The sequence below is a fragment of the Pygocentrus nattereri genome, chromosome 2 (assembly GCF_015220715.1).
Source record: "Pygocentrus nattereri isolate fPygNat1 chromosome 2, fPygNat1.pri, whole genome shotgun sequence".
Classification (NCBI taxonomy): domain Eukaryota; kingdom Metazoa; phylum Chordata; class Actinopteri; order Characiformes; family Serrasalmidae; genus Pygocentrus; species Pygocentrus nattereri.
Window position 1 is genome coordinate 49,922,135 of NC_051212.1, and position 24,975 is coordinate 49,947,109.

Genomic DNA, 24,975 nt, shown 5'->3' on the forward strand with positions numbered 1-24,975 from the left:
ACAATATTTCTACCTTCACCCCAACAAACAACAAAATATAAAATCCCCAGAAAGTACAACATTCAAAACTACGAGATCGCACCCTGAGCTAGTCACAGTTCAGTCCGCCCTGGCTTTAGGATGCCCAACAGATGCCCTAAATATGCACAGGCGCATAACTATCTTTAATCAGAACCCTGCGTCACGCTGCCTCTCCTTCGTGCTCAGTCATGCCTCTCGGTCTGCGCTTTATTCGAGGGTATGGGAGGATATTGAATCTTTTCTGTTTGGAGGTGACAGCAGGACGGCGAGCGCAGCGGGACAGAATGAGTGATGAGACGCACCAGTGACACAGCAGTGTTCTCAATCTACAGCCCAACATCACCCCCACTACCCCCCCAACTCAGAGGGAGAGAGAGGGAGGGAAAGAATATAGTAGCAACATTGAATTTAAGCTATACAATATTTATTCACATCGATCAATATTGGACGATAAATATACCCGCCAGTCTTCAAGCGAGCGTCTGAGCTCTTTTCTACCAGACTCCATTCCTTGAAATACCACTAAGGGACAGGTCAATGAGATTCCATCTCATACTCTGGCTTTGAGCATTTTTTTTCCAGGGCAGCTTCAGCCTTAGCAATGACCCTTGTCTTCTTTTCATCAAAGTTTAGTATCGACCCAGCCTAGCCCTGAGCAACAGGGAAGACCGAAGCTGCACTGTTAACTCTTCCCTCCACCCGGAACTAGAGGAAATGCAGATGTATTGGAATTAACCCTCGAAAGGGCATTTTCTCGATTTTTCTTATCTTCCTAAATTCACCTTTAAATGCACTCGCATATAACGTGATACTCATGTTTCATTTCAATATCTCCGTCGCTTCTTTCAAAACCACTGCAGTAACTTCCGCAGCTATAATCTCAATTTCACACGTGTCTCTCTTGACTGAGTGAAGAACGAAGGGTTTCTGACATGATGGGTCTGAGACTAGATGAAGCTGAAGTTAGATTCATTTCCCTGTCCACTTTAAATGATGTAGTAGTTACATTCAGACACCTGGACAGATGGTACTTCAGTGCATCGAGTCATCACAGGTAAGACATAAACAGACATTAAAACATGTTTCATGCCTGCTGTGGCAGTATGCTTTAGCCTACAATGATTACTAGATTTAGGTGTTAAGTTTGCGGTGTTGGATTTCGTCTTTGCATATCAGCTTTCATCGTCTTCATTTGAGTGCACCCGCTGTGGAGATAACCTGGGTTTTTAGCTTTGGTAATTATTAGGTTTTAAGTTTGTAATCTTTAACTTCGTAGGTTTAACTTTGTGTAAGTTTCAGTTGTGTGATTTTGACTTTTTCTGAACAAAAGGTCTGAACACGAATCCCACTCTGGACTTGGCCTTACTTCTGATGTTCAGTATTGACTGCTAAAATGAAAATCTACATTTTTTTCTTTTCCTAGTACAGATTTCAACAATGTCCTTCTCAAATACTTTTAAAAGAAGTCAAACGTAAACATGTTTGAGTGCTCTAGACGAGTGGATTTTTGTGGATGAGGCATAAACGTTATGTTAATAATTCATAATCTATGGCTTTAAAGTGAAATGTATTTTTTACAAATAATCATAGCCAAGGTTATAATGTCTTATAAATGTATTATAACATATGGATAATAGTTTATATTCTATTTTAGTGTTTTGTAACATTTGCAAGTTTGAAGAAAGTGAATTATATACTTGTTATTATAGGTATACATTATTGCTAAATAGACTAAGTTTTTAGGCATATTTTAGACTAAAATAAGGTTCACAGCATTTCCAATGTTCAAAAACAAGCTAGTAGTAAAGGAAACCTTCTCTTTAGCTTTACAACTAAAACTTTTTTAGTTTTACATTATACCCCATGTTTTATATCATGTTATATTGCAGCTGACAACAGAACATTTTATGAACAATATTGATGACAAACTGTTGACAATTCATAATGCATGGCTATAAAGTGTATACACTGTTTCAAAAACCCATAGCCATGCTAATCATGGCTTATGAATGCATTACAACATGTTAGGAAAAGCTTATATTCATTTTTAATGTGCTGTAACAAGTCTTTGCAAGATTCAGGTAAAGTGACTTTATATTTGTAATTATAGGTGTAGATTATTATTGACAGATGCTATTATAAGCCAACTAGGAGAGGTTGCAAGTGGTTTATATCGCTGTTGTTGGAACAAAACCTCATATCTCCAAAATAGTAACTTTACAGGAGAAGGAAAAGGCAATTGTACTTCTAATGCAGGTCAATGGAACCAGTTTTTTTCCAAGTTATTTTGAGCCATTTCTTTTCGTTCATTTGTCATGAAATTTACACACAATGTAAAAGGCAACAGGCATTTTCGTATTATGTCAATAACTGAAAAATGACAAAAATGGAGATAGGAGCTTTTGTTCCGACAGCAATGATATCTGAGTTCTAAGGAAAGTGAGGCCTGTTTAGACTAAACTAAATTACAGCCACCACATTTCCAATGTTCGAAAACAAACTAAACCTTCTTTACCTTCCCATTATGTCATATGTTACATTGCCGCTGACAACATAACATGTAATGAGCAGAAATTATACTTCACATTATGGGTATACATTATTATTGCTAGACATATGTTATTATTACCCCATTATAAAAGGCTGCTTATTGTACTTGTCAACTGCTCCAGGTAATTAACATCTTCATAAGACCCTGATTGGCGGGATCGGATGACTGAGTGTACATTATATTGCCTCTTACAATGGTGATCACTACCCATGATGTTAAACGTTCATCATGCATAATGACCATGGCTGTAAAGTGTAATGCATTTTTATAAATATTCATAGCCACATATGAAAGCATGATAAGGTGTTACAAATGTGTTCATCATTTCTTACACACTGCGTTCACACAAATGCTTACCAAATTTTGCAATCAAGCCAAAAGACCTTTCAAGAACCAGGTTCCCTTTATGCATGGATCCCACCACTGCTGTACACTGTTGATCTAATGGAATTAGCAAACGTGCTTTTGAAACGAAGAGGTGGAGCGCCTCTCCAAACAAACGCCGCCCGCTTCTGTCTATTCCCCACCATTTTCATGCTTCTACAAATTGATGTTGCATTAAAAACAATTATAATTCGTTTTATTGCATATTAGATAATGATTATAGGGCTTTTGAGGGGGAAAAAAGCCTTTGGCTTGCAAGGCGGGCATGCAAAAGACAGCAGCGAAGACTTTTTTGCATTTAGATGAGCGGATCAAGGAAGCTTTTGGTGGGCCATAATTCAAGGCTCTTAAAGACTCGGTCCAGGCTCAACCAATAAACACTTAGTGCCACATATTGCATATTTAGAAGCCGGAGCCTCAGACGTCTCCAACGATCCACATGGGAGAGGTTGAGCGGTTGGGGGGTGGAAATGAGAGATGCCGGGGGGGAAAAAAAAGCAGCTTAATGCCTGCCAACCTCGGACATTATTCAGGCCCTTAACTCATCCCGCTTTCATTTATCTCCCATAACAATGATTTATACGATATGAAAAGCTCTGACTTCATATCGCCTCAATCTCAAGGGCTCTTTCATTAAACTGACAGGGGTTATCCAGAGGGCCAGACCGTGGGGAACAGGAAATCAGAGGCTTTAGAGTTCCACTGTGGAGAGAAGAAGGGCTGAAAGGGCGCAACCATGAAATTACATGGAACGTATAGAAGAGGGCTGAGAACATAACAAGGCTTCTTTTGCCACCACTTCTCAAGTGTTTGATTGTAGATGGTGGAGTGTTAGAAGCACTTATATAATACAAATCTAGAATCCATCATCTTTAATCTATAGTCTGTTGTATATGCTTGGTTACCACAGGCAGTACTTTCATTTTTTTCTTATTTGTGTAATTATAGGATGGTTTTCACATCTAAACGTATCTAAAAAGTCAGAAATACTGTGTTAAAAACATGTTAAAGACGTGTTGATGTGCTATATAATTAAACCCGAATCCTGTGTTCAGGTTGTGCTGAGTTTGGATGAAATTCTATCAAGTTGGGTTGAGTCTGGACTCAAAACTTGATGATGTGGTTTGGGTCATTACATACATACATTTGTTGCACTCGGGTCAGTTTTGGACTTCAAAAGACTTCAGAATATTATTTGGGTTGGTTTGGGTTTGGACAGAATTCTGATGGGCTTGGATAGAGTTTGTACTAAAAACTACATGATGTGGGTGATTATTTGGGTCAATCATGTTTGGACAGACTTCTTTTTTGTAATTGGGTCAGTTTTGGACTCAAAAGTTCATGATGTGGTTTGGGTTGGTTTGGGTAGAATTTTGATGGGCTTGGACAGGGTTTGGACTCAAAACTTCATAATGTGGTTGATAATTTGGGACAGTCATGTTCAGACAGACTTTTGATGTACATGGGTCAGTTTCAGGGTGAAAACTGCGATAGTATGATTAGGGTCAGATGGGTTTGGACAGATTTTGATATACCTGGGTCCGTTTCAGACTCAAAACTTGATGTAGTCCAGGTTGCTTTGGGTTTGGACAGAATTTTGTTGGACTAGGGTAGGGTTTGGGCACAAAAGTTGATCATGTTGTTTGAGTCGGGGTGGGACAGAATTTTGTTGAGCTTTGGTCGTATTCAGCCTCAAAACTGATGGGTCTGGTTCATACAGAATTTTGACAAGCTCAGCTCGGGTCCGGCCCAAAACGAAGTTGGGCTTAGTGAGAATTTTGTTGCACTTGGGTCAGTGTTGGACTGAAAACTTGATAGTGTGGTTTGGGTTGGTCATGTTCAGACAGACTTTTGATATACTTGGGTCAGTTTTAGACTCAAAATATGATGATATGGTTCAGGTCGCTTTGGGTTTGGAGAGAATTTTGTTGGCCTTGGGTTGCGTTCAGACTCAAAACTTGATATGATTCGGGCTGGGTCTGCTTCAGGCAGAGGTTTGATAAGCTCAGCTCAGGTCCAGCCCAAAACTTGGTTTGAGTTGGGTTGAGTCAGAATTTATTTGCACCCAGGTTAGTTTTGGAGTGCTTAATTATGTGGTTTGGACGGAGTTGGGCCCAGGCATAATTTTCTCAGTCTCAGGACATGTTCACACTCAAAACTTGAAGTGGTTCGGGTTGCTCAGTTTTGGACAGAATTTGGCTGTACTTGGGTTTCGGACTCAAAACTTTGTGGTTCAGATCAACTCAAGAAAGACTTCTCGTACACAGGAAAGTTTAGGACGGGTTTGAGCAGAGTTTTGTTGTACATGGGTTGAGTTTGGTTCGTGTGGTTCATGTCATTTAAAGTTCAGACACAATTTTGTCGCGTTCTGACCAGGTTCAGACTCAAAATCCGATGATGTTGTGTAGATCACATCAGATTGAGAAGGAATTTTGTCAAAGCTCAGGTCAGGTTCGGTCTCAACATTTGAAGTGGTTTGGGTCAGTCAGGTTCAAACAGAATTTTGGTGGGTTTGAACAGAAAATTCTCTGGCTGTATTTAGGTTCAGAGCAAAATTTCAGACATTAAAGTTCTTGCTTAAATACATTCTTTAAATAGCTTTTAATATCATGCCTTTAATTCCTTCAGCAGACTACAATGGCGAGTGCTCAGAGGAGACTTATAGATAAATCAATGAGTAGCAAACTAACAAAAGCAACAACTAAGCGGAAAGCTCATCATGTGCTCATCAAGAAGATGGATAAATCGAACTGGAGAGCTTTGAGAGCTCATAAAAAAAAAATCACTCTTTCCAAGCAACCACTTTCACTCTGGAGGAGCGCCTACAAATCTCTAAAGAATTTTAGCAGGTCTTTCCTCTACAGCAGGGCTAAGTGACAAAAAGCCCTGACTTCACTGTCTTCATTTTACTTCATCCTAGCTTTGTTTGCTGCACGCAGAGCCTTCTAGTGCCACACACCGTTTCCACAGTCCCTGCAAACTCACCACAGAGTTTCTGCAGGGATTTCTCGGAGTACGTCTCTCTGTCACAGCCTTTCCCAATGTGGCTGGTCTGCAGCTCCACCATAGCCCGCACTGATGACAGCGGGCCATCACACGTCTCCAGGTGCATCTTGGGAAATAGCTGCTTACTTCCTGTCCCAGGCTCATAATCCACTCGCTTATTCCAACCTGCATGGGGAGAAAAACAGAAGTTGTCTAAAGCTTACATAGGTAAATAACTTCCTACAGATAGGAGTTTGAGCATGATAGGCCCATTCAAGTTAATCTGTACCATGGGTGCCTGATTTTGAATAAAAGTGGGAAAGTACCAAAATGTGTTTGTCATGTGTCACTTTTTTTTAGAAGGTAACCAATCAAAAAAGAGTTTGAATAAATCCGACTGGAGAGTGAATGTTGGGGCAGTAGGACAGTTTTGCTCGCATTTGCAATTTAAAAGGAATCCACTCGTATTATTTCACTGGCACATGTACCATCCTCTACATCGTTATCACTGAGGTTTGCTACAAAACTTTAAAGATCAAACGTGAACAGGAAAGAGGTACACATGTTTTTGGTCACATGTACAGACAATTTTATTGGAAGGGGATCCACCATGAACTTGAAAAAAAATACTGGTTCACCTGGTCTTTTCTCGTTCTTTGTTCCTCTTAAACTTTGATATGGACTCTGTGCTCAGCCATAAAACAAAGCACCTGTTTTTTTTTTTTTATATTAGTATCTTTGGCCAAGAAATGTATTTTTCTTTTGTGGTCAACTCCTCAGGTTCCATCTGTTGGTCTCTGGTTGTCCAAAGTTACATCAGTGCTTCCATTAGAGCAACTGACCTACAACTTAAATCGGAAAATGTACAAGTTCTGGCAAATGTTAATGACTTACCTTGAGGCACGGTCCTAAATTTCTTCCCTTCCCCCCTTTACTTTATCATGTCATTTACATTTATAGCATTTGGCTGACGCTCTTATCCAGAGCGACTTACAATTTGATCGTTTTACACAGGTAGGCCAAGGCGGTGTTAGGAGTCTTGCCCAAGGACTCTTATTGGTGTAGTGGAGGGTGTTTGCCCAGGTGGGGATTGAACCCCAGTCTACAGTGTAGAAGGCAGAGGTGTTACCCACTACACTATCCCAACCACCGGGATGTCCACTGTTAACCATTAGAATGTATGTCCCAAGGTAACTGTAGCCACAAACCTGGTTTGTGCAAATACTATATATATATATAGTATATGAGGAGTTCCCTTCATCACTATATATGGGTGAGTAGTTCACTTTAAAGTAAAAATATAATGTTGTTAGTTGTCCCATTTAAGGTACTTGCTAACATTGCTAATGTTCACATGGGCTGAGTAGGAAGATTAAACCTGGTGGATGTTTTCTCCCTGTCGCCCTCCTCCAATAAGAAGCGAAATAAGTGCTAGTTTCTTTAGACTAATCCTTTTAGGGATGTGTGATATGGAACACACAGATCCCCTCCACACCTACTCCACCTGGCAAACACTGTCGCAGACGGGTACCTCGCAGTTAAGGTGCCTTTTTTGCTGTTGTGTTTATCCATGTAAGACACTCTGCAGTCATAACTTTGAGATAACAAGCTATTATTTTGTCAAAACAGCCAAAATCTCTAGAAAATAAGCCATTATTTCGACATTATCGCTCAAAATCTGGAGAAACAAATAGATTCTTTCATCATGCTGCTGCCATAAACAGCGAAGGGGAAAAAACAGGTGATGTTTTTCTCCTCTACCTGGTGCGAATGGTCTTTCAAATGAATGTAAACTTCTGCATTGTGGCACAGCTTGTTCCAGCATGAATAAATATCACTGCAGAATGAGAGACGTTTTCGCTGATCTCAGTTACAGGTGAGGTTTGTTTTACAGGAGGTTCATTAAATTACATGAACCATGGAACTTTGTAATACCACGGTAGGGCAGTTGTTTCCAGCAGAACCATTTCTGGATTTTCATTTGAATAAAAATGTTTGCTCCCCTTCCAGTTTCTAATAAAAGTGGGACGCATGTATCCCACCTGCTCCATTGCTCATTGCCTAGGATGCAGATCAACATTAAGGCTTTTCTGCTTTTGTATACGTTTGTGTTTTACATGACATCTTTTGACAGCAACTCTGGATCCAGAGATGCTCATGCAGCTGTGATTAAAGTCTCAATCTACTGGGTGGAAATCAAACCTTGAGTCTTTCATTTTCATACAGAATTTTCGTTTCGCCTCATTATAAGCTGCAGGACTAAAAGCCTGCTAAGAACTTCTCAGACTCTGGGCTTCAAATAACTAGCTTTCCATTACAGAAAAGGCTTCAGTCTGAAGAAGTGAAGTGCTTCATGCATGTAGTTAGTAAAGCAAGAATGTCTGACAGCTAGCTTGGTCCCATTTTATATTGAGTCTCATACAACTGTGTAATTACACATGAATAACATATGCAACAACAATGTAACTACTAATGATTTAGTCAGTCACAGATGATTACAAAAGTTCACCTTATGCAATTACATGTGTATCAGCTTCAGTTTTACCTCGTGTATCTTAGTAGTTGTAATAGCCTATTCACTCATGTAATTACACAAGAGTAATAACACATGTAATAACATGTGTAATTAGACTGGAACAGCATTTTTCCCTAAGATTTTCTTTCCAGCAGTAAAAGTTTGTAATAACTGACATTAAGGCATTATTTACACTGCATCTGCCAGCTTTCCTAACATTTAGCTAGCATTTATGCTGCTAGTGCTGTGACACTGTGACCAGTTTCAGCTTTAAACCAGTCTGTAATGAGACAGAACAGCAGACGTCCCCTTATCTTAACACTTTTATACCATTAATTAAATGTGCTGCATTAATTAAACCCACAGCAATGTCTAGATTACCACTTCATTATTACACAGTAACTACATTATTACCACTTCATTATTACACAGTAACTACATAACAACTACACATGAACTTATTTTAAAGTGTAACTAACACTGCACTACAGGAAAGTTCCTGTAAAAAAAGAGTACAGAACAATATTAATCAATGTGATGTGACTGGGTTGGTTACCTTGTTATAACAGTTATTCCACAGTAATTATGTAAAACATACTTTTACTGCTGGAAAACAATTCTGATCTGTAATGTATCAAAAAGACACACTTGTGTAATTACATTAGATTAAGAGATCCTTATTAGTCCCACAACGGGGAAATTTCACCTCCGTATTCAACCCACCCGTGAAGAGAAACACCAAATACATACTAATGAGGGCACAAAAACTAGGGGGCAGTGAGCACACTTGCCTGGAGCCATGGGCGGCCCTATCCGCAGCGCCCGGGGAGCAGTTGGGGGTCAAGTGCCTTGCTCAAGAACACCTCAGTCATGTACTGTCAGCTCTGGGGATCTAACCAGTGACCTTCCGGTCACAAGACTGCTTCCCTAACCTCCAGCCCATGACCGCCCCTGCTTTTGCTTTTCGAGCAAATGTCAATTCTAAGGTTTTCAAGCAAGGGGGCGCCCAGACTTGGGGACCTATTGATCTGCAGTCAAATGCTGTACCACTGAGCTATACATGAAGCTGAAGCTGATACACATGTTTAATTACACAGGCTATCCTTCTGTAATCCATCTGTAACACTGGCTGAGTCATCAGTAGTTACAGTGCTGTTGCATGCGTTATTCATGTGTAACTACATAGTTATTAGAGCCACTTAATATTAATTGGCACAGCTAGGTCGATAGCAAATCTAGGAGATGTTTACATACATTTAAGTGAATGTGATGTGTAACTTACTGAAACTTTAGCTAGATTAGCTACGGTGCTGGTTAGCATTCTTGCTATGTATGTTAGCCCGCACTGCATTTACTGCATGTAGCCCTTTGTTCTGTAGTGTTTCTATAATAATAGAGTCATTATTTGGAGCATCTAAGTATCTAAGCCGCTACAAGCTGCAGGAGAACGACAATGAACTATTAAAAACTGTAGACTGACATCCAAGTTTGGAAACGAAAGGTTATATTGATTGAGAACGGCAGTTTTAGTCTTAGCATTAAGCATGGCGTTCTTACTCAGTCTCTGAGTTAACTTCCTGGCAGCTTGACTGAAGAGTGAATCAACATGTAGCTTGAGTTTCACATTCCAGTTTGATTTGAACAGTCAATACAGTCAAAATCTAAAAAGGAAGCCATTATTTCGACGTTATCAGTCAACATCTGGAGAAACAAATAGTATTTCATCATGCTGCTGCCATAAACAGCGAAGGGGAAAAAACAGGTGATGTTTTTCTCCTCTACCTGGTGCGAATGGTCTTTCAAATGAATGTAAACCTCTGCATTGTGGCACAGCTTGTTCCAGCATGAATAAATATCACTGCAGAATGAGAGACGTTTTTGCTGATCTCAGTTACAGGTGAGGTTTGTTTTACAGGAGGTTCATTAAATTACATGAAAAATGGAAGTTTGTAATACCACGGTAGGGCAGTCGTTTCCACTGTAGAATGAAAAAGTGATGTGATGTCATTGTGATGCGCCTACCTCATTAAATGCAACAAAAAATGCAACAGCAGTGCGCTTAATGGCTGCGGTGGAATCCACGACCACCAAAATATTTCAAAAACCATCATTCTAGATATAATACCAATAACAATGTTGATGAAAATGTATGGAAGTGTGTGTGGTGCATTTATTGAGGGAAAGAAGTCGACAATACTAGCAGACTAGAGTTGGTCTAGCATTTCTAGTTTCCGTAAATGCGAAGATATAAACATAGCAACCACCTGGGAAAGCATAGGTAAGAAAGTACACATACAGCAAGTGGAAACAATGATAAGGCAGGGCTTCATGGGAGCAGAGAAGAAAGGGGTGGTGCCAGGAAATGTGCACTAACACATACATGGAAAGTAATGTTATATTAATTAATGATAAACTCAAATTACGTCATTAGCTCATGGTCAGTCATGAAGTGTCACCGAACTCTTATTTTGAAAAACATCAGGAACATCTGATATTGTTCTCTTGAAAAAAGGAAAAGCCAGGTCACACACAATTGTTAAAAACATCTGCTGTACGTCTCCGTCTCACAAACTCAAGATGAAGCTGCAGGTCAGTGGCCTTCATACTCGTTATTTGTTTATCATTCAGTGCATTCACCGTTTTGTATTTTCTTCAGCTCAGAGATATTCTCTGGATCTGTTTTCCCCCATGAATACCCTTCTACATTTTTCATCACCTCTATCTTGGATGAAATGGTAAGACAATAGAGCAGAATAGGCTTCAACTGCCCCCTTTTTTGTCTGGTAGGGATGGTCATATTGGAGCATCTCAGGCAGCCCTTTTACATCATGTAGACTGAGAAACTGACCGCTGAACTGAATTGAACTGAAATAAATATGAAATGGAGATGGATTGGTCTAGAGTGTCCAGAGCTGTGGGAATAACTGCCCATCCATAAGCAATAAAATGCACAAGTGGGAATAGCAGCAATAAAGATTCCACACAAGGTACCGTGATGTTCATGGGGACGGAAAAATACGTGTCTGTAGGTTTGGCTACTCCACTGGGAAATGGAGAAATCCTTCGTGACCGGCAAAGCCAGGAGGTCAGAATCATTTGGTTCAACAGTTAAAGCATCTGGCAAGCTCCAGGGTGAAATGCAAGATTAAGCATTCATAGCTTATTCATAAATGCCATAAATGTAATGAGTGGTGTCAGAGCACCACGGGGCTTAATAAGATAAAGTGAAAAAAGGCGATGGCCCATGTGTCTCCGCCACACCTGTCAAAATAATGAAGCTGAGGGCAGTCTGGGGATGTGGCAGGAAGAGAGGGGTCATGCACAAGGCAACCCCATGGCCCACTCTGACAGACGACAGGAAATGAGGTGGCCTGGCTCCTCTCATCCCTGCTCGTAGCAACTCCCCTGCAGGATGACAAAACCTCGAGAAAGCGGCACGAAGTAATCGCAGGCACAATGCTAATTACAAGGTCAATGTCCTCCGGGATATGGTGGGTGTAATCAGCCTGTGAATGACTCGAAAGAAATATCACTGCCTGTTCCTGGAGGTGTAATCAAACGGAAGTAAGAATGCTACATCAGGGTTTGTCAGAGGATCGTTTTGTCGGAATTGTTTGTTTGATAGAGTGAAACATCAAAGTTCAGAAACAAGTACAAATGCTTTAAGCTACATAAAGTCAATTTCACATATTGCTGCACTCTAAAATGAGTTATAAGACAATGTGTAATCAGTGCACGGGGAGCAATAGTAGGTATAACCCATGCATACGTATACATTATCCAGGATACCAGGATTTGACTGCACAAAAACTCAGCAATTCCGGTAAATTGAAATCCTACACATTCCGGTATTAAATTCATTTATGGTTCACGTAAAAACCTGTGATGACGAGGACCGTAGCAGCATTTGAGGGTGGTCATTTGAGCAACTGATGCAGTACCTGTCCACTAGTCCAGGAAATAGAGTGGGACTGGTTTAAAGTCTAGAGGGATGGAAATCAGCAGCCATTCCACTGAATTTAATGGAGTGCACAGGAGCATTAGCCATAAATCTTCGGCATTTCCATTGAAATATATTCCATTACGTTACAGAAAGGAAAAAATGAATGCATTGAGTCAAATGTTGATTTTCAAAGGATGTATACAGCAGACCGGATGAGGAGAGGCAGCTCTGCATGGGTTCTGAACCTGGATAGTGAAATGTTACTCTTCCTGGAAGGACAAGGGGGGAGGATGTCTGGTGACAGGGGAGGGAGGGATGGAATAGATGGAGTGATCAACACTGACAGATGGGGATTGACCACGGAGAGAGAAAGAAAAAAGGCTGGGCCGATTACACGCCCATGCTAGCGGGAAGCGTCGGAGCGAGAAAGCCCTGCCATGTCTCGCTCACCTCGTCCTGGTTTGTCATTGCCGTCACTCACTCTGCGTTTCCACCTCAGTGCCATACCCGTGTGACTGACAAGTCGGGCCATGCAATCTACGAGGCAATGACTGCTTATTCTACTGTGCCTAGGAGCCTGCCAGCACCTGTCAACACACTTTTACGGAACTATCACACACGCAGACGAGAGCGGCTCCCCAAAAACCCTGAGGAAAGCCAAGAGAAGTTGTTAGTTTGTGTTTCCATACCCGAACTTGGCCGTTGTGTGGGAAGCAGTTGAATTACGACCCACAGAAAGGGAGGACATGCTTGGTGTGCTACAACACAGCCAAGGCGCGAGTGTGACACATGTATTGCCAAGGGTTACGGATTTACAAGATTTGCAGTTAATGCGCTTGAGGGTGACATTTCGGGTTGCTCCGAGAGGGAGCTGCCCTTTTGTAGGATAAGCCAACCCCCTCCTCTGCAAGCAACCGTCTCTCTTCCGCTCGCTCACTCTCTCCAGGTAATAACAGAGCTAAATCCATCTCTCCACGTAGTGGCTTCTCTCAACAAACTGGCAGAATGGCACCTTTCTAATTGCTGAAACTGCAGAGTCCATGACTGCAGAGGAGTTCAAGTGACATGCACTTGGAAAGGGAGCAGCCACATGGAGGCTGCTCGTTTGGAAGGACACTGTGAGAACGCAGCACTTAAAAAAACAGTTTCCCTGGCTGATTTGGCTTGCAAACAAAGTACAGAGGAACCTTTTATATTATGTGACTGTTTACCTTGAATGTACAAACTGTGTTGTGCGCACTGAAGTAATAAAATTTACTTGCTGTTTGAACCCGATGGAAAACACTGTCACCTTCGACAGCTTGTGACCTATTACTCATTATGGTGAACTACTGTATATCATGCCAGAGGGATATTTTACAAAAGGACTTCTGGCTTGCAGTCTCTCTTTTTTTAAATTGTACTGAAGCTGAAGACGTGATCATTTATTCTAGACTTTTTTTTTTAAATAGGGGACGATGGGCATCCCTGTCCATTTTCTAAGAACCTCTGGTTATATATAAGTTGCAACATCTGCTGTAGAATGGAGACTGTCTTTTAAGGTAAACCAGACAGTCCATGTAGCAGGTTTAGACCCTTTATTTAAACAGTATAAGGGGAAAATGTGTGTTCATAGTGTACAGATGTAAACACAAACTGGGCCTGGAGTATCCACAGTATAGCCACTATATGAGGGCCATCTTTGAATGGATCACTGAAATAAAGTGGATTGGGAGAAATAAAACAAATGGGGTAAATTAAGCCAGATGTTGACTTTTTTTTACTTGTTGAAGTCCAGGTGTGCCTATTCCACTTTAACCAAACTAACATGTACAACATAACTTGATTATAACAAATAAATAAATAAATAAAACCTAATCGAAGGTCAAAATGTACAATTTAACCCAAACTAGAATCTACAACAAAAAAAAAAAAAATTGAACCAAACTAACATGTACAACAAAACCCAAACTTGACCCAAATACACACACACACACACACACACACACACACACACACACACACACACACACACACCTTCTAAGCCGCTTCTCCCTCAGGGTCGCAGGGGGTGCTGGAGCCTATCCCAGCTGTCATCGGGTAGAAGGTAGGATACACCCTGGACAGGTCACCAGTCCATCGCAGGACAGACATATACGTTCACTCACACACAGGGGCAATTTAACATGTCCAATTGGTCTAACTGCATGTCTTTGGACTGTGGGAGGAAACCCATGCAGACACGGGGAGAACATGCAAACTCAACACAGAAAGGACCCTGGTCGCCTGGCCGGGAATCGAACCCAGGCCTTTCTTGACTTAACTCAAACTTAACCCAAACTAACACGTACAACACCCACATTTAGACTAAGCAAGTATATACGGCAAAGCCCATATTTAAACCAATATGATATGTTGAGAGAAAAGAGAAAAAAAAACACAATTTCCCAAACTAACGCATACAACAACATCCAAATTTAACCCAAATATATCCAACAAAAATGACATTTCAACCCAAATAAAAAACAACAAAACCTAAATGTTACCCAAACTAGTGCACAAAACATTTGATTCCAAAATAGCATAAACAAAAAATCCAGTACTTAACACAAACTATCACTTACAACAAAACCCAAACTAAAATAAACAACAAACCTCATACGTAATCCTAACATGTACAATCCAAACTAACATGTACAACACAGAAAATGAACCCACTCTAGCATGTACAACAAAACTTAACCAAAAGCAAAAACGCAGAAATGTAACCTAAACACGTACAACAAAACTTAAACTTAACCCAAACTAACATGCACAACAAAACTCACTTCTGCTGCTGGCAGCTAGGCTACACAGTAGGACTACGCAACATATAGTTTGGTATTATTTACTGCCGTATTGACCTTATATTGCATATAATATAATACAGTAATTCTATACAGTATACACTTGTATACAGTATTGCAATACTGATGTAGAGATTTTCCATATAAGCTTGAAGAATGAAGACAAGCATGTGACATAACCAATGTAATATTTTTGGTCAAAATAGCGCTAATAATCTTTTTTCATGCCAAATCAAGTCATTAATGTATTGCAGTGCACTAGCACTGACTTTAGAGCTACCCTGTTATGAACAAGAGCGATGGATAACGAAGTGTCAGTGAATGGTGACCAGTAATTGAGTAGATGGCTGCGAGATCAGTGCGCGCCTGTGGTGAGTCGTGCTAAGCATGTCCTCCTGCTTGAGCAGAAGTAAAGAAGAGTGAGAGATAGAGTAGTAGAGGACAGGGTTCAGAGTCATCAATCTCTCTAGTTAAGATCATGAAAGGTGCCTGCTGCAGACAATGGCGGAGCATGAGATCATGAGCGGTGTAGGTAATTAGACTGCCCTGGAAGTGCATCACCTGTCGGAGGCAAGTTGTGGGGGAAGCAAGCTGATGTATAATTTATTCTTAGTAATTCTACAGCGAGTGATAGCCTCACCCATCTTTGGCAGAATGGGACACTTCACGGCTTCTTGTCTAAGTAAATCAATATCAGCAGGTGTATCACCAGGGGTGGAGAACTTCAGTCCTGGAGGTCTGGATTCCAACAAAGTTTGGTGAATTTGCAGCTCAAACACAGCTGACTTCAGTCAGCAGTTAATTCTCAGGTTTAATTGGTTTGTTTGAGCATAGTGGGTAAGAATGTTGCTTGCCATGCAACAGACAGGGGTTCAACTCCCCAATCGGGTAACAAGGGAGCAAGAGGGCAAGACATCCAATGTTACATTTGCCTACCACAAAATTGTAAGTCACACTGGATAAGAGTGTTGGCAAATGCATAAATGTAAATGAGCAGGGTAAAACACTAAACTGTGCTGTGGATGTGGTAGGTGGTCAATGGTAAACCAGATATTCCATTGTTCAATGGAGCTGCTCTATTTAATTGGCAGTGTAACACAGCGCTCAGTGGAATGTCAGGTCATCAAGTGTTCAATGTCCCATTTTGCTGTGAATCAAAGCTGTGAATCAAAGCAGTGGCATAAACTGGATGTTTTTGTAGATGCAGTACAGACTCGAGAGCGTAGAAAAAAAGAAAAAACAAGGTCACACCGAGTAAGACTTGAACTTGCAACCTCGTGACGTGGTGGCAAGAGCTTTGCTGCCAAGCTATCGCTAAAGCTGTTAACAGTTTTGCAGGAGAGTTGACAAAAGAGAGGAGGTTAAGGCCAAAACAAAGAAACACTAGAGCAGCATCTTCAAACTACAGTTTCAGAAAGCTAAAGGGGAATGCAGTCACCAAAAGAGAACTCAAAGCTTATCTTATTTTTTTTTTTTTTAAATACTTATGCTAGGAGATACTCAGGAAACCAGTACTCAAGAGAGGAACTAATCTAAATTACCAGCTTAGTCTGAGACATGGACATAGCAGCATGAACTCAAGACCGAGCACAAAGCAGCATGCTGTTAATGCTCAGCCTTAATTACCCCTTAGTAGTGCCTCGTCTCCCTGTAGGAGTTTGGACATGGTCTAACACAAGGTCTGGGCACACCCAGCAGCGTGCACTATATAAAATCAAGACTGTTAAAACTGTCCTTTAATAACCATGTTTTTTGTTGGTGATGCTGTCACTATTATTACAGTTTTCCATTACAGTGTAGTAGCGCCATTGGTAGTATTTTTCAACCCCAACATATACACGCACCAGCCCTGACCTAGATTGTCCGAAGCCTGCTTTTACTACATAAAGTGGACCATGTAAACACCCTACCAGATCATATTCAAGGGAGGTTATTGCTACTGTGGGGGCCTGATATAGCACATATAGCATAGCGTTCCACTGAGGGCCTGATATAACATGCAATCATATCTGCTTTTTTCCATCGATTAATGAGATGCTTGTGTTTACCAGCAAGTTCCCAAAGAAACCTTTGCAGCAAGAGATAGTGTTCTAACAGAAGTAATGAGAGGGGAAGCCACTGACCCTGCCAGCCGGGCTTGCACACGGGTTTGACGTCGATATGGACAGGCACGCTTTCCGTCGCCCTCTTCTGGCCGCAGTCATAAGCCGTCACCATGATCTTGTAGTGCTGCTGCTTGTCAAAGCTCAGACGCTCAGTGTTGCGGATATTACCTTCAGGAAGAAGAAACACATAAGTGGTGAGGGAAAATGAAGACTGATAAGATGAATGAATGTCAAGGAAGTGGTGGTTATGTGTAATGTAATGTAATAATACATCCCACACCTGTTCACTTTGTGACATCTAGTAGGACAAAATCACTATTCAACCTTACAATTCATCCATTTTCGTTGTATAAGAATGATAAAAGTGTAAAATGTTCAATGTCTGACTGCTTACACTCGTTGGCAGCTATATTAAGAAACATCTAATGTGTACAGACTATAGCCCGTGTGTTTTCCACGCACTGTTCCACTCTTGACTGAACAATGATGGATTAGGTAGGGGGTGCATGATAACAGATGAGCCACAGTCTGTAATCATACACCTATATGGTACGTCTGAAATGTGAATTGCCATCATGAAGTGGTTAGTGAATGGAAATATAAGGCAGCAGTTTTTAAGAAGTCCCTAAATCAATAGGCATAAAAGTCCATTAGTATAAACATAAGCGTACAGCAAAAGCCCAGGGAGGAAATGGAGGACAGATGAGCCATATGTCCAGGTATCTTCCAGTAATCCATTAAAAGCAGGAAGTAGAAAGTCATTCAGGCCTAATAGCATAGATCTAAAACATGTTGTGCATGGAGGTGTAATTATGGTGACTCCTGGTCCATTCAGCAGTAAGTCAATAGGGGTAGCATGTCTGCCTTTTACCTAGTCACTAAAATACTGAATTGAATGAGGCACGCTTTGGCAGGAAGGTGTAACAGTGCTTTCCAATCCTGGTCATTTACTGAACAGTTCCCCTACTAAAGCGCACCATATAAACTACCATTGAAAAATTTGGAATTATAGTTTAAAGGTGCCAGCAGCTTCCACAGCTTCAAAAGGTTCCAAACCATTTCTACAAAGCTGTAAAAAGGACTGTATTAGAAAAGGGTTCAAAAACTGGAAATGTTTTTCCACACCTTCAAAGGCCAGTGTCAGAACTGGTTGAATTCCCAAGTATTCCCCAATAAACTCCTGATTTTTTGCTTGTTTTTCTTTCAATTTTTCCATTCCTCACGGCAGTGAATTCTCTTTAGATATTGTCAGGTGGTTTGCCAGCATCGATACCAGATAGCACGGTAACCAAAATAAAAGGGACATCCAGAGAGAATGGAATGAATGTCTATTGGTTGCTAGTGATGTTGGGGGAGTCATGTGAGCTCCCACTGAATCATGGGAACTGGAGTTTCCAGACAGTCAAGTGAGCCAGCAGGTGAAAGGGAACCAGTAGAGGAGACGCCCCTTGGCATAATTAGCTTGTATGTATTTCCCATTTTGAATGCAATTGTACTGAATGAAGGGTGGTCTCTGACTTCTGCACAGCACTGTAAGTTATTATTGTATTTCAAATGACAAATTTACGAAAATGCCAAGTGATTCCAAACGTTTGAACTGAATACTACTTCCCTTTAGTAGCGGAAGTTTATATATAACACAGAAATCGTTTTGTAGTTCAATGTTCCTACCAAGAGTAACCTAGGCAAAAACAGCTTTTTTGGGTGCTATTTGCGTTCCGAAGTCTCGGTGTTGTTTTAGCAGTCCCACTCGAGGTGCATCTCAATAGCAAAGGAAGCAACTGCAGCTCTAATAACTCTAAACAAGTCCATTTTGGCGCGGGCAATTGTCTGGGCGCTTCTGGCAGCTGGGACATAGCTCCATGGTGACGGAGTTCAGCCCAGGCTGCAGGTAACAGCCAGTGATTCCATGCCCTCCCACGTCTGTTGGCTCATGGTTATTTTTACCCGCCTGGCTGCATTTCAATGAGCCCCAGCCATGCTGTCAAGGAGACAGGAGTGAGGAATAGAGGTCACCTGCACCGAGCTGGCGGAACCTGCGCTGCGCTCATCACAGCAACCGAGCTGCTAATGTAGGCCTCTGAGAAAAAAGGGGAAAAACACTTCTGGAGCAAGTAGGTGTGAGCAAGTGTCTGTGTATGTTTGTGTATGTATCAGAGCTGATCTATCGCTTCACTTGTAAAATCGGACAATATTTAGGTAATATCGGAAACTGAAGGCAGTAGTGAGCGATCACAGATCATTTGTAAAGTGCTTTTCTTAAGTTGAAGAGATAATTTACCTGAAGGTTTTTACCGATTTTTAAAATAAGAGTTTGACATATTATGTAAGCACTGTTAACATTTAAAAGCATACAATTCACTTTATCAGCCTTTTACATTCCATAGGTGGAAGCTAAACATCCTGTTTTGTATTTACTGTTTTAGTGATGCTACAAAAATTAACATTTGCATATTCTTGCCTACTTAGCCCACAGCAGTTTTAGATCATTTCTGTTGAAGTCACAAGGAGCACCCAGACTGCTTTTGTAGTGCGACACAATACAAGACAGCCAATCAGAGCAGAACTCATTTACATACACCAGTCTTAAAGGTAGAGTGGAAAAAAAAAATTTAACGTGTTTAATTTTAAGGAATAAAAACATGTTAGAAAATGATAATGTACCGACGAAGGTTGGCATTTTTGGTACATAAGATGTCACTAGGCGATATTAGGGGAAAACGTTATTAGAGATATACTGATTTATTTGGTAATTGTATAAAATGCATATAAGACCACATTGATACACAGCTTGCAAGCATTTACAAAAACAACTGAGGATATAAAACACCCACAGCCCCATTTCCGTTGTGGTCTTTAACAACCACCTGGGATACTATTGTGGTTAAGGTTTTACCCAGTTAAGTGTATAAGATTACAGTTTTATTTGTTTGATATTTATATCATTTAAAAATTTGCGCTGTTAGAGTTTAAGAAACATTCACGATTCAGAAGTGCCAAGCATACCTGGCAGTTCACAGCTGATAACTGACAATCATCTCAATCAGTAAATCAAATGTTTAACTACAACTACTGGAGTCTGTTTCATTACCTTCTTCAATAATTGGAATTCCGCCAATATTTGAAGCTTTCTGAATAACTGAATTCTTGAAATGTAAACAAAGTCATTCAGATTGGTTTGATAGGAAATAGTCTATTGTAGAAAAATGTACCCACTGATTTCTTTAGAGTGGTGGTGAATGGAGCCAGTGTGGCAAATATAGCCATTTTATTTACTATCCCAAACAACCATTGGATCTGCATGTGCCTTGTGAGTTTGTACATACTGTTGATCACTGTTCTGATAACACGGTAACATGATTACCTTTTCTTGTAATGAAGTAAGGCAAGGGTTAAAATACTTGTGAGTACTATAGTTACTGACTTAATAAGTTAAGTTACCCTTTATTAATCCCACAACAGGGAAATGTCACCTCCACATGTGAACTCATCTACTAGTGAATGTACACACCCTAGGGGGCAGGTAGCACACTTACCCAGAGTGGTGGGAAGCCCTATCCACAGCGCTTGGAGGGCAGTTGGGGGTTGGGTGTCTTGCTCAAGGGCACTTCATTCACATACTGTCGAGTTAGCGCATTGAACCACTGACCTTCCAGTCCCAAAGCTTCCAGCCCACGTAAGTACCTTTAGTCAGGGAACGTATTTGTACCATAATCCATTGAAATGATATGTTCTAAGTTGTACTGACTCCATAAACCTTGTCTTGCCTCCAGGCTTTTTACTTCATTGTTCTGCTTTAAAACAGGTTACGAAAAGGTACAAAAACGTATTTAAGATAAACTGTTGGACCTTAAAACCACTGTTGGAACTTTGCATGTACATTTATATTGTTTGCACCCTGAAGAACGGAAACTGTACCTGCAGATAACCTTTATTTCTGACTGTGTGGTGGTAAATATGAAAGTTCTGTTTTATTTTTTCGGACTATTTTTTCTTACAACACCCTGCACGTACCTCTTCCCCTGAATGTACATTAAAAATATGCTGTAGGCCAAAATCTTACATCAAAACTGCCATAAAACACTGGGCCATTCTTCCAGGTGGTTCTTTACCAACCATTCTTAAGAAAAAATGCAAGGAGTGTTTTCACAAAGAATCTGATATTCACCAAGGTTTTCTTACTTGGAATGTGTTCTTAGGTAAGAAGAGAATCTGCACACAAAGTTGAAAACACTTCTGCAGTTTAAAAACACATCATGAATCTCAATTAGACTTTTTCTTAGGACCTTTCTCATGAACACATTAAAGAAAAAACCTGAATGAGCCGCACTGTCTCAGACACCAGGCAACATATGGAGAACTTTCTTTGAGGCGTCAAACTCTTCAGATGTCTGGTTCCTACCACCATCACTTAACAATCCTGGCTCTGAGCTTCTCTAAAACAGAGAATTTCACATCAGACCACTCTGAACAACTTTGTTTACATCTTAACCGTTTAATTGCATAAGCCTTTTCGTGCACATCCGAGCATAAGTGCACTTCAGACTATGTAAGTGCTGCTTTATCTGCTTCCAAATTCAGTTCCGAGAGCTGATTGTGAGTGCTAATGGCAGGCAGAGTGATGGAGCGTTGAGTTTTCCCCTTTAGAAAGTTCTCCTTGCTGTATCTATAAGCACCCGTCTGAGCCGTGCCTGATAAAGTTTGACGCAGGGATGAACGGTGCTAATGAGCGAGAGAGACAGAGAGTCTGACTGTGAACTTAAGTGCAATTGAACCGTTTATACACATTTTTGTGAGAGTGCAATGCATACCTGTCATCGCACGCATGAGTGTATGTTTGGAGCATGGAGTGAGTGACAGAACAAAGATTGGATAAACAGTGAGCTTCTTTAAAAGACTGGCAAGGGCACTGATAGCTACATTCAGCAGCAGCACAATATGCGCGCACGTCCTATCAGCACTGCAGTGGTGTTGACAGTGTAAATTAAATCTAAAACACCCCTGATATCTTTCTTACTTAAGCTTCCTCTCTCGCTCTTTATCCGGGCTGTGTTTGCACGATGAACCAGGGTGCTTTTCTGTCTATCATGCATGCTGCTCTTTTTTTATCTCATTTCACATCCTGCCCACCATCTCTCCACCTCTCTCCACCGCTCTCTCAGTCTATCTCTATCACACTATAGTTGAGGGCTGCATGATACAGACAAAATATTACTGCGATACTAGCAATGCGATCGTTGCTACATTCCTACCGTGCTTTAATTTATTCATTACCATTCGAAACTGGCATGTAAGCAAGACATACTTAAGAAAACAAGCAAGAAAAGCAGATTTGTGTGAACAAACACAAAGAAAGGTGGAACAAACTTTAAGTCATTGCTATGTTATCACAAGTGGTTGCTAAGATGTTACTACTTTGTTGTTATGGTATCCCAGGTGGTTGCTAAGGCATTACTAGGCCATTATTAAGGCATCCCAGATGGTTGCTAAGGTGTTGCTAGGCTGTCGCTATAGTATCCCATTTGATTGCTAAGGTGTTAGGCTGTTGCTATGGTATCACAGGTGATAGCTAAAGTCTTGCTAGGCAGTTACTGTGGTATCCCAGGTGGTTGTTATGGTAACTGAGGCAGCTGCTAAAGTTTTCCTAGGGTCATTGCTATGGTATCCGAGGTGGTCGCTAAGGTGTTGCTATGCTGTTGCTATATTATCCCAGATGGTTGCTAAGGTGTTACTAGGCTATTGCTATGGTATCCCAGGTAGTTGTTACGGTGTTGCTAGGGCCATTGCTATGTATACCAGGTGGTTGTGAAGGCGTTGCTAGGCTGTTGCTATGGTATTCCAGGTGGTTGCTAAGGTGTTGGTAGGCTGTTGCTATGGTATCACAGGTGATAGCTAAAGTCTTGCTAGACAGTTACTGTGGTATCCCAGGTGGTTGTTATGGTAACTGAGGCAGTTGCTAAAGTTTACCTAGGGTCATTGCTATGGTATCCGAGGTGGTCGCTAAGGTGTTGCTATGCTGTTGCTATATTATCCTAGATGGTTGCTAAGGTGTTACTAGGCTATTGCTATGGTATCCCAGGTAGTTGTTACGGTGTTGCTAGGGCCATTGCTATGTATACCAGGTGGTTGTGAAGGCGTTGCTAGGCTGTTGCTATGGTGTTCCAGGTGGTTGCTAAGGTGTTGCTAGGGCCATTGGTATGGTATCACAAATGGTTGCGAAGATGTTACTAGGCTGTTAATATGGTTTCCTCAGGCATTTGCTAAGGTGTTACTAAGCTGCAACTAAGGCATCCCAAATGGTTACTAAGGTGTCGCTAGGCTGTTGCTATGCTATCCCAGGTAGTTGCAAAGGTGTTGCTAGGGCCATTTCTATAATAACCCAGATGGTTGCTAAGGTGTTAATATGGTTTCTCAGGCATTTGCTAAGGTGTTACTAAGCTGTAACTAAGGCATCCCAAATGGTTACTAAGGTGTCGCCAGGCTGTTGCTATGTTATCCCAGGTAGTTGCTAAGGTGTTGCTAGGGCCATTGCTATAGTATCCCAGATGGTTTCTAAGGTGTAAATAAGCTGTTGCTCTGGTATCCCAGATGACTGCTAAAGTATTACTAGGCTGTTGCTATGGTGTATCAGGTACCACTGCTATGGCTTCCCAAGTAATTCTTAACGTGTTGCTAGGCTGTTGTTTCTCTGGTATCCCAGGTAGTTGCTGAGGTGTTACTAGGGTGTTGCTATGGTATCCCAGGTGGTCGCTAAGGTGTTGCCACACTTGCAAATGTCTCAATATAGTAAAACAAATCATACACAGCCAATCAAAATGGCAATAACACATCATGTGATAACGTCAAACATCCATCCATCCATCCATCCATTTTCTAAGCCGCTTCTCCGTCAGGGTCGCGGGGGGGTACTGGAGCCTATCCCAGCAGTCTTTGGGAGAAAGGCAGGATACACCCTGGACAGGTCGCCAGTCCATCGCAGGACAGACAGACAGACACACCTAGGGGCAATTTTAGCATGTCCAATCGGCCTGACTGCATGTCTTTGGAAGGAAGGAAGTGACTCCTTCGGGAATATCTTTTGTTGAGAAGACACAGCTGTAACTGGTTGGTTTTAATATTGGAAGGACGCAAGAGTTACAGAGGCAGTCGGGGCACAGTAAGTAATGAATGGACCAATAAAACACTACTACTGAAAAGTGAATATGTTTATGGCTGTTTTGACTTGATATTAAAGAAATGAAAGGGTGGTCTGACCTTTGCACAGCACTGTGTATTTAATACATATTAAAAATGCATTGCTGAATCAACAGCACTTTGCAGCACTTTGGCAAAAATAATTTACTTTTGTTGGACTGCATTAATGTCTCGATTCCAAAACTTTTCTTGTTTTCTCAAATAGCCATTCGGTGCCTTCTTTCTTTATTTTTCTCTCCTTTATCCCCCTTCAAACTTCTCTCTTCCTGTCGTTCTATTCCTTCTCTTGCAGTCCTCTATCTCTATCTCAATCACTCCTCCTCTAATACTCTCTCTCTCTCCCCCTATCTCTCCGCCAGCAGGTCTGTTGTATTTAATAACGCTCTCCAGCCTCTGATCCACAGAAAGCAGTGGAGCCAAACACCCCTCGGAAATAGTAAAAACAACAACAA

The 24,975-nt window shown here is 41.1% G+C and overlaps 1 protein-coding gene across 1 annotated transcript in view; it reads right to left on the reverse strand.

Annotated features, from left to right (window-relative positions):
* The window catches only part of clstn2 (calsyntenin 2), a 398,921-nt gene that overhangs the window by 100,294 nt on the left and 273,652 nt on the right, over positions 1 to 24,975 (reverse strand). Inside the window, exons 5-6 of the mRNA XM_017723092.2 lie at positions 17,348 to 17,497; positions 5,942 to 6,127 (exon numbers count right to left, since the gene is read on the reverse strand). Coding sequence (XP_017578581.1) covers positions 5,942 to 6,127; positions 17,348 to 17,497 — 336 coding nt within the window. The remainder of the gene's footprint in view (positions 1 to 5,941; positions 6,128 to 17,347; positions 17,498 to 24,975) is intronic.